Source organism: Mus caroli, chromosome 2 (assembly GCF_900094665.2).
Source record: "Mus caroli chromosome 2, CAROLI_EIJ_v1.1, whole genome shotgun sequence".
Lineage (NCBI taxonomy): Eukaryota > Metazoa > Chordata > Mammalia > Rodentia > Muridae > Mus > Mus caroli.
The window spans coordinates 19,051,982-19,067,229 of record NC_034571.1 but is presented as its reverse complement, the minus strand read 5'-3'; the positions used below and the strand labels follow the sequence as shown (position 1 = coordinate 19,067,229).

The window sequence follows — 15,248 nt, the reverse complement described above, 5'->3', positions numbered from 1 at the left end:
GACAAGACACCCATACATGTAAAATACAAATAAATAAATCTTTTTACTAACTGATCTAGGAGCTGGAGAGATGGGTCCATAGTTAATAACACTGTATATTCTTCAAAAGGTCCTGGGTTCAAGTCCCAGTACCCACACAGTGGCTCACAATCATCTGCAACTCCAGTTCCAGGGATCTGATGCCCTCTTCTGGCCTCCAAGGGCACCAGGCATACAAGTGGTACATAAACACTTCCAGACAAGAAATGCATATGCATAAAATTAAAAAATAATTTATAAAAATAATCTGCTATTTATGGCATGCTCATATGTACAGAAAATTCTGAATACCAGAAACAAGAAGAAAAAATAATCTCAGGTATGATGGCAGACATTTTTAATCCCAGTACTTAGGAGGCTGAGGCAGATGAATCTCTTATGATTTCTAGGCCAGCCAGGGCTACAAAGTACAACCCTACCTCAAAAATGAATGAATGAATGAATGCATGGATGGATGGATGGATGGAAGAAAAGAAAGCCATTAAAATAAATGGTAAATGCAAATGAAACATAAAATTGATATACCAAAACAATTCTATTTCTATTTAGTAATAATATATAACTAAAAAATTAAATTAAAAAAAAAGAATTCAAATCTACAATACAAAAGAATAAAATACTATTAACAAGAGAAGATGAAGCTGGGTAGTGGTGACACACGCCTTTAATTCCAGCACTCAGGAGGCAGAGGCAGGAGGAGGATCTCAGAGTTTGCGGCCAGCCTGGTCTACAGAAGGAGTTCCAGGATAGAAAGGGCTACTCAGAGAAACCTTGTCTCGGGAAAAAAAATTCTAGTACTAAGAGGTGGAAAAAAGATGATAAATGTTCCAGGTCAGCCTCTTCTACATAGTACATTTTGGGCCAACCAGGATGGACTCTGTGTCATGTAATTGAATTTGTAAGTAAGTACAGAAGCAGGTGGCATGAAAACCCTCTCCTGTAGCCCCACAACCTGAGAGGTGGAAACAGACTGACCTAGCTCAAGACTATCCTCATCTATAGAATAAGTTCAAAGCCAGGGTTATGACAAGAAACTGTTTCTAAATAAATAAATATTTTACAAATAAGCTAAAAAAAAAAAAAAAACATTTAATCCATGGTAATGGCTGGCCTGTTATCTCATGGAGACTCTCTGACTCAGAGCTCCAAAATCTCTCCACCCAGCGCGCTAAGTTCCCACTGGGGGGGGTCACTACCACACCAGCCCCATGCTTCAAAACTCCCCCAGCCTTTGGTGGTGCACATCAGGCTAACCCATGCTTTGCCACTGTACCTTTCTCTCTGGAACCCAGTCGAGTCAAGTGAAGGAAAACACCACACAAACTTAGTTCAGAAATAATGATAACTCAATCCCTGAGTGTATCCGCTAAAATCCTAATCAATTAAAGCTAATTAAATCTAAATCTTCCAGTGGTGCATCCTGATGGATTCGCCATCTAACCGGGAGACATTAGTAATTACATCTTGTCCTTTCGCTTTCCCTGTCCAAAAGCCCCTATCTCTCTCCTGCATCCTCTCTTCCTCCATCCAACCCAGAAGTCCTGCCCACTCCCCCAGTGATTGACTCCTTTATTCATTAGAGGATAGTTCACAAGAAGTCACCTGAGTATGTGACTCATTCCAGACAACCCCACCTGGGAAAATGGAGTTAACATCAAAATACAACAGCACCAGGGCCATCCACAACACACAATACAATATGTGTGCTTTGGATAACAATTTCTAGATGATAAATTTATGTTTTATATATGTGTACAGAATTGTTCCCCGTAGACTTTTTATTATTTATTTTTCTATTAGTTGTCTTTAGATATTTAATTTTATTTTATGTTTGGGTATTTTGGCTGCACATATATCTATGCACCATTTTTGCATGCCTGGTACCCTCAGAGGCCAAAAGAGGACACAAGATTCTGTAGAACTATAGTTAGAGACAGTTGTGAGGCACCATGTCAGTGCTAGAAGTGAACCCAGCACCTCTGGAAGAGCGGTCAGTGCTCTTAACCACTCAGCCAGTCATCTCTTCAACCCCATTACTCATCTTTACTTTTATGTTTGTGGGTATGTGAGTATGAGGGTATGCCATGTGTGTGTGGAGGTGGCCACAAAGCCAAGATGGCATCCAGTGATGCCTTAGAGCTAGAGTAATAGGCAGATATAGGCTGCCTGACATAGGTACTTGCTCCTCTGCAAAATGTGTTCTTAACCACTGAGCCGTCACTCCAGCACCACTGCCTTGGAAACTTTAAACAAAAGTTTTACATGGATTTCATTATTCCTACCTTCTAGGTACTTAGAGATTTTCTCCAATCGGACTGGCATGTGAAAGTAAAAGAGAAAATTAGACATATAGGTGTTAGTGTATGCATAACATATCAGCTGCTGAGTTAAGCGGGGAAAAGTAAAACAGCACTATGTGGGATTAAACACGCCTGTGATCCCAGGTACAGGCAGTGAGGAAGGAAGCTGGTGAGGTAGAAGCCAGCCTGCTCCAACCTTGTTCATGAGATGGTGTGGTTTAAAAAGAAACAAAAATCATACAACCTGAGGTCAGGTCAGAACTCTTGCTGCTCTTTTTGTCTTCTACAATCTCATAAAATGGACCTATAACATGCAGCAACTCTTCTACTTTCTCAGTCATGGGCATGGTTTCAATGATCTGTAAGTAAGAGGAAGGAATACTGTAAAATCACTAACTATTCAATTGATCTGTACTTATATAAAATCTTTTTCCAGTTTGTCAATAATTTTCAGATTTGGAATTCATTAGCACATAACCCAAAGGGAATACATTATATATAATATATATAGACTACATTTTTTCAAGCAAATTAAAGATGTATATACTAAAGATCTAAAAGTTTTCCTGGGGCTGGAGAGATGGCTCCCCTGTTAAAGTGAACTTGATATTCTTACAGGGGACCCAGGTTCAGACCCAGCACCCACATGGTGGCTTACAAGCATCTATAGTTCCGCTTCTACCCTCTGAGGGCTCCAAGATGCATGTGCTCCACATACACTTGGGCACACACACAAACACATAAAGAAAATATTTTTTATTTTAAAAGTAATCTCATTCAAAGACACAGGCTTCATGTGAAACTATGTGAGAATCTTTAAGTTGTACATCAAAACCGGGTGTGGCATAGCACTAGAATAAAATCCCCTCATATCCACTGTTTGATACTAAGGAAGTTTTTTGGGTTTGTTTTTTTTTTTTTTTTTTTTTTGGTTTTTTTGGGTTTTTTGGTTTTTTGTTTTATTTTGTTTCCGAGACAGGGTTTCTCTGTATATCCCTGGCTGTCCTGGAACTCACTTTGTAGACCAGGTTGGCCTCGAACTCAGAAATCCGCCTGCCTCTGCCTCACTAAGAAAGTTTCTAAAAGAACAAAACGCAGGAATTGATAAACACTTTGGCACCTTCAAGACTATGGGTCAATTTAGAATCATCCATTTGTTTGGTTTTAGTTTAGGGGTTTGTTTTTTGTTTTGTTTTGTTTTGGGGGCAGGAGGTACACAGATCTCACTTTGTTGCCCTGACTGTCCTGGAACTCCCTATGTAGGCCAGGCTGGTCTTGAACTCAGAGATCCTCCTGCCTAAGAGTCCAGGGTGCTAGAGTTACAAGTGCAAGTAGTTGTAATTACTTGTTCCTCTTCTCACGTTAAACTGTGGCTAAACCATTACTTTATAAAACTGAATAGAAAAATAATGAATAAAGATTACTGTCAGTTCAACTGAATTATATAAATATATCTTGAAAATTATATATGATTTGAGGCTCAGAAAGGTCATCAAGCCGGGCGTGGTGGTACACGCTTTTAATCCCAGCACTTGGGAGGCAGAGGCAGGTGGATTTCGGAGTTCGAGGCCAGCCTGGTCTACAGAGTGAGTTCCAGGACAGCCAGGGCTACACAGAGAAACCCTGTCTCAAAAAACCAAAAAAAAAAAAAAGAAAAGAAAAAGAAAGAAAGGCCATCACACTGGCTCAGTGAACAAAGGCACTTGCTGGCTGCCAAGGCAGGCAGACAACCTGAGGTCAGCATTGAGCACCCATACAATACAAGGAGAACCAAGCCTTACAAGTTGGCTCCTGAGTGTCTTACATGCACCATGACACAGATACACACAAATAACTAAGTATAACTTTTTAAAACAATTATCAAACTGCAATGGCTTCTGATTTTCTCTGCTTTTGAAAGACTCCTTTGTGTTTATGCTACTGATACTGCTAACAGCAGAAGAATTAAACTCTGCCCTCTGTGCTAAAGTCCACTAAATAAAAGTTGTGAAACTGTAACAAAGGGCACAACAAAGGGTAGCATAGTCAAGACGAAAACAAAAAACCAAAAATTCTGAAATTTCCACATAGAAGTTGTTGAAAATCCTCTGGGGTTGGGGAGACTAATTCCCTTATTAACTGATTTCCTTTATGCTCAAAAGCAATTTCTTTAAGATCATCAGACGGGACTGGGCATGTAGTTCAGTTAACAGAGTGCTTCCCCAGCATGCATGAAGCCGTGGCTTGATCTCCATCATCACATAAAACGGGGCTGTGTGGTACCCATCCATAAGGTCACCTTTTGTCACTTGTCAACGCTGAGGCTGCTTAACTTACATATGACCTTGTCTCAAAAAAAAAAAAAAAATTTAATCACAAGTGCTGGATATTTAGTTTAATTAGTAGATGACTTGACTGGCATGGTTTTAATCCCACCTATTATCACACACACAAAAAAAGTAAATTCAAGCTCCTTTGAGTATTTTTATTCTCTGCTATAAATTATTTTCCCTACCTTTTTCATTTCTTCAACATATGCAATCATGGCTTCTTCTTTAGTCATATCACCCAGCGAACTCCAAGCATCCCTAGAAATGAAAATACAAAAGTAATAACAAGAAATACTTGATTTTTGACCTAGGCATCACAGTTCATGCCTGAAGCCATTAAAGAATGCAGTAATGCTAAGTGCAGAAATGAGTATGAGTAGAGAAGACCCTATGGAGTGAACTAAACAGCTCTCAGGACGGCAAACATCAGGCTTCTCTTGTTTACAGATCCTAAGCTTGAAGAGAAGCTCACATCTGTGCTAATGCCATCAAAGGTCAGTAGAATGAGGAACAAGGGGACTCAGGAAAGACAGGGCAAGGGGAGGAGCACACCAGAGTATGGAAGGAATATGCTCAGAGTACAGTACATACATGCATGCAAATGGCCGTATGGAACCTTTTATAGTCATTTTTGAAAGTATAAAAAAAAATAGCAGGGCGTGGTGGCACGGGCCTTTAATCCCAGCACTCAGGAGGCAGAGGCAGGCCGATTTCTGAGTTCGAGGCCAGCCTGGTCTACAAAGTGAGTTCCAGGACAGCCAGGGATACACAGAGAAACCCTGTCCCCTGTCTCAAAAAAAAAAAAAAAAAAAATAGAATTTTAGGGCTAGCAACATGGCTCAGTGGTGAAGAGCACTGATGTTCCAGAGGTCCTGAGTTCAATCAGCAACCACATGGTGGCTCACAACCAACTAGATCTGATGCACTTTTCTGGTGTGTCTGAAGATAGCTACAATGAACTCATATATGTAAAATAAATAGTCAAAAAATTAGAATTTGAAAACATTAAACATTAACCCATTAACATATGTGTAGAGCACAGAAGACTATAAACTATTCATAAATATTTCCTCAGGACCCTCTCAAAGGTTTTAAGGATTTTTAAAATTTTATTAGCATGTGTATAGTATACCTACAGGAGTTTATGTGCACCACTTGTGTGCAGGAACTCACAGAAGCCAGAAGAGGTTGTTGGATTCCTAGGAGTTACAGGCAGTTGTGAGCCACCATTTGGGTGCTGGGAACTGAACTAAGATCCTGTGCAAAAGTAAACACACTTAACCACTGAGCCATATCTCCAGCCCCAAAGATCTATTTTATTTTTTTGGTTCATATATGTGAGCCTGAGTGTATATGTGTGTCATTTACATGCAATTGCCCTCACAGGCCAGAAGAGGGCATTATATTCCCTGGAACTGGAGTCCCAAGCAGTTGTAAGGCATCTAATATGGGTGCTAGGAACCAAACCCAAGATCTCTCTGCAAGAGCACCAAGTGCTCTTAACCAATGAGCAATCTCTCCAGCCTCAAAAAAAAAAAAAAAAAAAGTTTCATGTCATTATAAAGAATACTAACAGTAATGAATAGTTTAGAAGATTATAAGAACTCTGAAAGCCATGTTGTAAACAAAAAAAAAAATTTGGTTAAAATTCCCCCATTAATTTAATTAATGCAACCAATTTATATATTAGAACTAAGGATGGACCAGGACTAAGGACCTAGTTCAAGTAGAAAAAAGTACTTGCCTAGCATGCACAAGGCCCTAGGTTCAATCCCAAACATGGAATAAGTTAGCAACTGTATTTCATGGTTGTAATGTTGCCTGTAACCCCAAATTTGGGAAGGCAGAAAGGGAAGGCAGAAGTTAGGCCGTCCTCAGCTGCATGTGAGTTTTAAAATGAGACTGTCTCAAAATAACCACAAATCCTGTCTTCAGACATTTTCCTTGGAAGGAGTTAACTCTGACAAAGGTCCAATCTGGGGGAAAGAAACTCTTTCCTCATCTGTGACTCTAGTGGTTTAACTGTTTGAAAACATGATGCAGTAATCACCACACTCTATTGATAAAGTATAATCTAAATTACCCTTTGTCAGATACTTGTAACCTGCAGTAATATTTACACATATCAAGATGTTCACAAGTATTAGTCAATTTAGAAAATAGACCAGCATCTAGATATTTCATGACTCTTTTAGCTATGACATTAACAACCAATAGTCTTCTCAAGGGTCAGAAGTCACTTTAGACCAATGTTAATATGGCAGTCCCTGAGTCATTCCTTGTTACACATTACCTTCAAGTCTCAAAGCAAACAATTCACTTGACAAACAAAAGCCACTATTTTCTTTGGCAGCTCAAAGAGATAAGAAAAAGTTGGGGTTTTTTGTTTTGTTTTGGGGGATGGGGGTGACCTTATACACACTATGTAGCCAAACTGCCCTTGAATCCCTGATCCTTCTGCCTCTAACTGTGACTGCTAGAATTACTGAGTTGTACTACCAACAGCAAACTGGGAGATGAATCTGGGAGTAGAGGAAGGAACCTCTACAAAAGAAAAAGAAAACTAAGTACAAACATTTTCTGAGTTTTCTATCTGTAAAGTACCTACTCATGACATTTTGCTGTTTTTCTATCTTCCCCAAGATTTTCCTAATTATGTAAAAATATATTAAGAACTCTTTAAAAATAAATAAATTGTGAGAAATACCTAGGAAGCTTTATGGACAAAACATATAAGTAACAGCTATATAATTAACTCATTTAAATGAAAAGTCTTTCTTAGCTCTATAAATGAAATTACCATTTATATCTTCCAATAGGATCCCAGAATCCAGGCCGTGAAAGTTTACAGGGTCCTTCAGTTGCCTGTTTGTAGAAGCTATAGAACTTAAGCATCATTTCATTTGTTGGTTGGAATGATCCTATGGGAAACATACATTAAACACAGATTACTTTGAACTATCACTTATAACATAAAGCCCTGTATTAGCTTAGCCACACACACTTAGTAATTTTCTGATTTGGTTTGGTTTTATTCAGATGCAGCTCAGTCATGCCTGGACCTACTATGCAACCCAAACTGGCTTCAGGTTCACAGCAATGTTCCTGCATCAGCTTCATGAGTGCTGAGTTAAAGCAGGAACAACCACACCTGGGCTACAGCTCCTATGATTTCAAAAAGTTCTGCAAGTTCAGACTTTTAAAAACAGTATGAGTTCAATAAATAAATTAACAACCATTTTAAAGATGTAACTGAAATAGCCAGCAAGTGTTACATTAAAAAAAAAAAAATATATATATATATATATATATATGAAGACCATTTTGAAAGAAATTAATGATGGTCAGGCAGTGGTGCAAACCTTTATCCCAGCAATCTGAAGGGAGAGGCACGTGGATATGAGTTCGAGGCCATCCTGGTCTACAGAATGAGTTCCAGAACAGCCAAGGCTACACAGAGAAACCTTTCTCCAAAACAAAAATGAAAAACAAAAAGACAAAAACAAAAAATGAAAAGAAAGGAAGGAAGGAAGGAAGGAAGGAATAAAGGAATTAGTGTTTCCCAACTCACTAGCTCTCCCAAAGTCCTTTATCTGGGGAAAATTTGAAATTTGGCCAAGAGCTTTTTCACTTGGGCCACTCAATTCCCATGAGAGCTTTACTTTCCATAATAAGTTAGTATACATTTTAAATTTTTTGGTTTTTTATGTTTCTAATATCATATCTTTTTGATTTTTGTGTTTGTTTGTTTGTTTGTTCTGATTTTTGAGACAGGGTTTCTCTCTGTAGCACTGGCTGTCCTGGAACTCGATTTGTAGACCATACTGGCATCAAATTCAGAGATCCATCTGCCTTTGCCTCCCAAGTGCTGGGATTAAAGGCATGCACGATCACCACGCAGCTAACATTTTTATATTTAAAACTCTCAAATTATATAAGCAAGTATTGTAACTTACAATATTCAATAAAAGCCATAAATTTAAATATTAATATTTTAAATAACTATTATACCTATTAAAAGACTAATTGCTCTTTACAGCTCTAAAAACTGTATTGCAGGAAAATATAATTAAAAATTTAAGAAATTTCATGATCTACTATTAAATAGGGGAAGGAAGAAAACATCTTTAACAGGCTAAAAACAGAGGCTGGAGAGATGGCTCAATAGTTAAGAGCACTTGCTGTTCTTGCACAGACCCTAGATTTGATTCCCAACACCTACGTGGCAACCCACAACCATCTACAACTCTATCTCCAGGGTATCTGATAACCTCTTCCAGCAGCCATGGGCACTAGACACATAAAAGGACACAAACAATCAGATAGAACATTCACACATTAAAAAACAAAAAACAAATTAAAAAAAAAACCCACCATATACAATTATACCTAAATAAGTGTGTGTGCATGAGTAAATAACACAGTAATACCTATCAGAAATCTCAGCACAGGAAACAGAAGCAAGAGGGTTACAGGCAGTTGGCCAGCATGGGGTGAGCAGAGGGCTACACAGTATGCTCCAGGCTACCATAGTCTACTAAGCAACACTCCATCACCTACCAAGTACAACACAATATGCATTAAAATGTTCAGAGGCGATGTTTCTGAATAGTAGGTAGGTATGGAGATTATTACTTCATTTTTCCTTTTTCTGTTTAAAACTTGGTTTTGTTTTCTTAGTTATGTGTAAGTGTTTGTGGTGGTTTGAATAGGAATGGTCCCCCAGACCAGTATGTTTGAATACTTGGCCTAAAGAAATGGCATTATTAGGAGGTGTGGCCTTGTTGGAGGAAGTGTGTCACTGTGGAGGCAGGCTTTGAGGTTTTATGTGCTCAAGCTATGCCAGTGTGGCACTCTGTGGCTTCTGCTGCCTGTGGATCAAGATCAGCGTCCCTGATGCTGATGCTTAACTACTGAGCCATCTCTTCATCCCAGTGCTTAATACTTTTCAAAAGCAAAAATTGTTATTAAAAACAATAATAAAAAGATAGTTTGAAGATAATAGACTATATATATCAAGCATCACATGCAGAAATCAAAAGCTACTAGGTTTAAAAAAAAAAAAAAACTAGAAATTACAGCATAGTCAAATTGAAAACTAGTAGTTCAGGTTTGGCCAAGAGTGTATAATTAATTCCAAAATTGCCATAATAACTACCTATATATCAACATTCAGGATTTTTTCCTTAGGTATAGTATTCTAATAAGATAGTTATTTTTATAGAGCAAAGAATAAAAATAGAAAAACCACAGTTAGAATGAGTTAATAGCACAAATTTAAATTTAAAAATTCAAAAACTGTAAAAGGGGGAGGTGGGAGAGACAGCTCAGCACATCTAAGGCACATGTAACGAAGACATCGTGGAAAGAGAAAATTAACTCCTTTAAGTTGTCCTCTAACCTCCACAATGAAATAAACAACTTTAATTAAACAACTTTATCTCATATCTTCAGTAAGCTAACAAAGGTAAGTGGTACATATTACAGTGTATAAAAACAAGAACTGAGAATATATATTAAATATACTAAGTGTAAGACAGCATTACTTCTGTCCTAAAGATGTTCCTATGACATATGCAACAGATGTGTTTAAATTTACATGTCTAGGGCTGGCCAGTTGGCTCAGTGGTTAAGAGCGCCAACTGCTCTTCCGAAGGTCTCGAGTTCAAATCCCAGCAACCACATGGTGGCTCACAACCATCCGTAACGATATCTGATGCCCTCTTCTGGAGTGTCTGAAGACAGCTACAGTGTACTTACATATAATAAATAAATCTTTTAAAAAAATTTACATGTCTATCAATCCTTACATAATTAATTAACTTAGATTTGTTTGTAATACTATTTTTTCAAAGATTTATTTATTTTATGTATGAGTACACTGTAGCTGTCTTCAGACACACCAGAAGAGGTCATTGGATCCTATTACAGATGGCTGTGAGCCACCATGTGGTTACTGGAAATTTTTTTTTTAAGATTTATTTTATTATATTTAAGTATACTGTAGCTGTCTCCAGACACACCCGAGGAGGGCATCAGATCCCATTACAGATGGTTGTGAGCCACCATGTGGTTGCTGGGAATTAAACTCAGGAACTCTGGAAGAGCAGTCAGTGCTCTTAACCACTGAGCCATCTCTCCAGCCCTGTAATTTTATTTTTATTTGTGCATTAGGCTTATAGATATGATCTACCATGCATGGCTTATACTACTTTATTTATTTAATTGCTTATTTATTTGTATTTCTTTATTTATTGGCAGTATTGGGGACTGAAGCTTGGGCCTTCAACATCCTAAGCAAGTGCATGACACTACTGGTGGAGGCCAGAAGAAGGCACTGCATTCCCCAGAGCTGAAGTTATAGGTGGGATGGGCACTGGGAAATAAACTTGGGTCTTCTAAAAAGCAGCAAGCACTCTTAACCAAGGAACCATCCCCCTCACCCCTCATTACTTTAAACTATAAATAAAAGGTAGGCAATAAATAAAAGCTTCAAGATCTCGTTGCAAAATGAGTCAAAGCCAACCTAATAATTTAAAATAACTCTAGAAAGACAGCATAATGGTAGAGCACTTGCTTAGGATGTTGAAAGGCCAAGGTTCAATCCCAAATACTGCCAACAAATAAAGAAATACAAATGAACAAGTAATTAAATAAAGTATTATAAGCCATGCATGGTAGAGCATATTCATAATCTTAGTACTGAGAAGCAGGAACAAGAAAATCTCCCAAATTTGAAGCCAGCTTGAGGTATACAGCAAGTTTTTGTCTAAAAAACAAAATACAAACAAAAATAAACTACAAAGATATTTAACACCATTGTAGCAGATGTTGTTCAGATGTATCAGTTAGCTTTAGGGATAGTGCATTAAATGCTGACCAGCACACGTGCTTTTTTGTCTTCTTCCTGAGGGAGGGGGTTGTCTCTATTATTGATAGCTTCATGCTTGCTAAATCCAGCCATGCCTGCCCCCACCCTTTTTTCTTTGAAGATTAAACTGGCAACCTCTATCACTGAGCCACAGCACACCACATCTGTTGCAAGGTCCATTTAACAAGTTTATCTTAATTTCTCAATACAAAAACAAAAAACAAAAAAACAAAAACAAAAAACACCTTGGATCTTTCTTTGTAGCTACATCCAAACTGGCTAGCCTGCATTCCATTATATATGGATTTCTTAATACACAGAATATAAAATAATGAAGTAGGAAGAGTAGAAAGATTGAGTCTAACATCAATTTTCAAAGACCTATCAAATGCATGGCTTAGAGAAGTGAACACACTACTTACATAAAACTCTGAAATCATACCTTCCTATAAATATTCCTAACGCAGTATTTAAAAATCTCAATATCTGGAGCTGGAGAGGTGGCTCAGGTGTTAAGAGCACTAGCCACTCTTCCAAAGGACCTGGGTTCAAATCCCAGCGCCCACGTAACAGTTCATGATCATAACTGTAACTCCACTTCCAGGGGATCTGACATTCTCACACAGACATACTTGGAGGCAGAACACCAATGTAAATAAAATATTAAACAAATGTTTTAATAAATGTCTAATTGAGTTCTTATGTAATTTTCTTTTTTGTTTTTTGAGACAGGTTCTCATTATCCAGATCAGACTGGCCTTGAACTCATAAGATGCAACTGCCTTTGCCTCTGGAGTCCTGAGATTAAAGGCATCCATCACCACACTGGTCCTATTACTCCTTCCTTCATTCAGCTTATTTGGACTTGCCCTTTAGTCTTCACTGTGTTCTCCTCCAATACAAAGTGAAACATAGAAAACACCATGGAGCCTAGAGCTTCTACACAGTAAGCAAGTGTTCCGCTACCAAATCATAACTCCAGCCCTCTTGATCCTCCAAGAAAGCTGGGATCGCAGCCTGTGCCACTGTTTCTGAAGGGGTGCAGGAACTAAATAAGGGCTTTGTACATGGTAACACATGCCCTACTAGCTTCCAAAACTATGCCTGAAAATTTTTTACTGAAATGAACTATGCTTACTATTAATTTTTTAGCCAAATGATGATACATGAAAAGTGGGAAGATAGCTGGGCGTGGTGGCCCACGCCTTTAATCCCAGCACTTGGGAGGCAGAGGCAGGTGGATTTCTGAGTTCGAGGCCAGCCTGGTCTACAGAGTGAGTTCCAGGACAGCCAGGGCTACACAGAGAAACCCAGTCTCGAAAGAAAAAAAAAAAAAAGAAAAGAAAAGAAAAGTGGGAAGACATTCAATACTATACTAATATAGTAATGTTATGTTTGACTTGGCCTACAACTCTAGCACACACAATAAAAATGCTTAAGATAATTTTAATATAATTTATTCTGAAAAGTAAATCACAATGCAAATGGATATAAAATTTCAAAGTAAAAGTCTCTCTTCCCAAGCTTCTGTATTTAGAACACTGAAAGAAAAAAATTTAGCGATGGAAAAAAAATCCTTAACACTGGTCAGACAAAATTATAAAAAGTTTTACAAGTTGTTGCCAGAATACACACAAAGAAAACCGTACCTGACACATCATAGTCAAAATAATCATTTTACACGTGAATATAGTTGTTCTTTCCTTTCGCTTCATATCAAAGTTTCTGAAGGTTTGGATTACACTTTTGAGTTAGGTAGCACCAGACATCCCTCCCCAGGTTTGGTTTTGTTTTTTAACTTTCCCAAATCCACAGTCATTAAATGATAAGACTTGTTCTCAAGAATATAAACTACTTAAAACCTAGATAATACGTCGCCTTTGGCCTCAAAAATCAGCGGTAATTAATTAGCATTCAATACCATTCTTTCAATTACATTTCTTTTAAAGACAGAACGGGAGGGGGCGCTAAAAAAAAGGTAGACTAGAACCAGCTGGAAAAGGTCTTTTACCTAGAGCCCACTGCACATACCATTTTTCGGCAAACTCTGGATCACCTTCACGGCCGCCTCAAATCTGGTTTCATATACTGACGGTGTGTCCGCCATCTCCAGCTGCCAGCGCCGGCCTCGGTCCCAAGGTCTGTCCGCGGTAATCACACAGCAGCAGCAGCACCAGCTTCCCCAAGAGCCTGCATGAAACTGAACACCGAGCGCAGCCGCGGATTAATGACAGGAGCATTAGCTGGTCAATTCCCCCTTTGCCAGCCCAATCAAGGCCACATCAACTCAGGTGGCCGGGTTCCTTCCTCCTTCGTGGGGCGTGTCTAAGAGTACATCCCAGCCAACAAAAACAGCCCAACAACTCACCGCGAGGAAGAGCATCTCTAGCAGCAGGCCTTGGAGGTTGAGCCGCCCGTAATAGCGGACCCTTTCTCCCACCCGGAAGATGCCGGCCAACCAATCACACCCCCCATTCCTGAGAAGTTCTGCCGTCGGTGGGCAGCCGCCCCACAGCCCCGCCCCAGAGTCACCGGAGGACCCACTAGCCTCTGCCTCCACGGCCGCCGTGCAGCAAACCCCACCCACCCGCTCCACCGCGGTGACGTGCACGGGCTGCGCGTTCTCAGAGGAGGGGAAAAGAGGCTGCTAGGCGCTCCGGTGGGGTTGATCTGTGGAGAACCCGGTGCTTGTTTATGTTCGGGCTGAGGATAGCGAGCCTGGTGACGCGCTAGGATTCTATGCCAGGTCCTAAAGGTGCCCCCTGGATACCGCTAGTGTTTAAAGAAAAGAAAAACACAAGAGTCGGTGGTCCTCAATGCCTAGCCTCGGGGTTAAACTGTAGAAGGGAATGAATCATAAAAGTGGCTTCAAAACTTCTTTTGACACTTACTCTCTGTGACCTAGGAGAAGGCACTTGACCTCTTCTGTGGATATACAACACGCTAAAGGGGAGAAAGGGAGGATTAAGGGCAAGGATGGAAGGGCTTAGCCCTGGCTCCCAAGTCTGGGACAGCTTTCACCGTCTGGCCCCAAGGGTGGCCGCGGAGAGAGCAAAGGTGAGCGGTGGCGGCCTGCTGCGCAACACCTCCACTACCCACTCTCCAGGCCCAGGAGACAGGCACAGCCCACGTCCAGCTCCGCCGGAGGCTAGGGATGGAGAAGGTCGGTGAACAACGTAATGCCCGCGTCGTAGGCACTGAGGAAGCTCGCCGCAGGCGTAGAGTGCCGTGGCCTGGAAATCTCAAGGACGCCCCGCTGGGAACGTCAGTTTTGTCGGTTTAGGATGGGTTGGGAAGATTACTCGTAAAAATCTAGTTGCGAACTATAAGTCACTCTTCCCTTGGAGCCGCGATGTCGGCATTTACCTTGATATAGCCAAATGACTGGCAAGGCCTGTCCGTTTTGTCTCGACGCCTGCCCCGCACCTTGCCCCCGCGGGCTTATGGGAACTGTAGTCCCCCGGCGCTTCCGGACACCTTCTTCTGTAGGCTGGCGTCATTCCCTCCGGTTCCGGTTCGGTTTTTCCTTGTAGCCCACCCTTCCTGTGTGTGGCGGAAGTTCCTTTCTTCCGGATTGCTTTTGGGGCGTCTCCAAAGTACTTCTTAAGCTTCGAGCAAAAAGGAATCTCTGTAGTTCCTCTGACATAGCATGTTCATCTGGGTATTGAGAACAGTGTCGTCTGAAGAGTTCTTTCAGGGCTCATGCGGCCTGTGCTCAAAAGTACCCCA

General features: G+C 40.1%; 1 protein-coding gene across 9 annotated transcripts in view; it reads right to left on the bottom strand.

The window, feature by feature from the left end:
- Positions 1–14,993, bottom strand: part of Acbd5 (acyl-CoA binding domain containing 5) — a 49,162-nt gene extending 34,169 nt beyond the window's left edge. For 2 of the 9 annotated variants that reach the window (XM_029471614.1, XM_029471612.1), the window contains exons 1-6: positions 14,886–14,993; positions 13,551–13,719; positions 7,449–7,569; positions 4,834–4,906; positions 2,584–2,698; positions 2,322–2,354 (exon numbers count right to left, since the gene is read on the bottom strand). In XM_029471614.1, coding sequence (XP_029327474.1) covers positions 2,322–2,354; positions 2,584–2,698; positions 4,834–4,906; positions 7,449–7,569; positions 13,551–13,626 — 418 coding nt within the window. In that variant the 5' untranslated portion in view covers positions 13,627–13,719; positions 14,886–14,993. Of the gene's footprint in view, positions 1–2,321; positions 2,355–2,583; positions 2,699–4,833; positions 4,907–7,448; positions 7,570–13,550; positions 13,720–13,887; positions 14,100–14,410; positions 14,518–14,885 lie in introns of those variants that run through there. The other 7 variants (XM_021149358.2, XM_021149366.2, XM_029471624.1 and 4 more) reach the window with 6 other exon arrangements.
- Between the last annotated feature and the right edge of the window lie 255 nt (positions 14,994–15,248).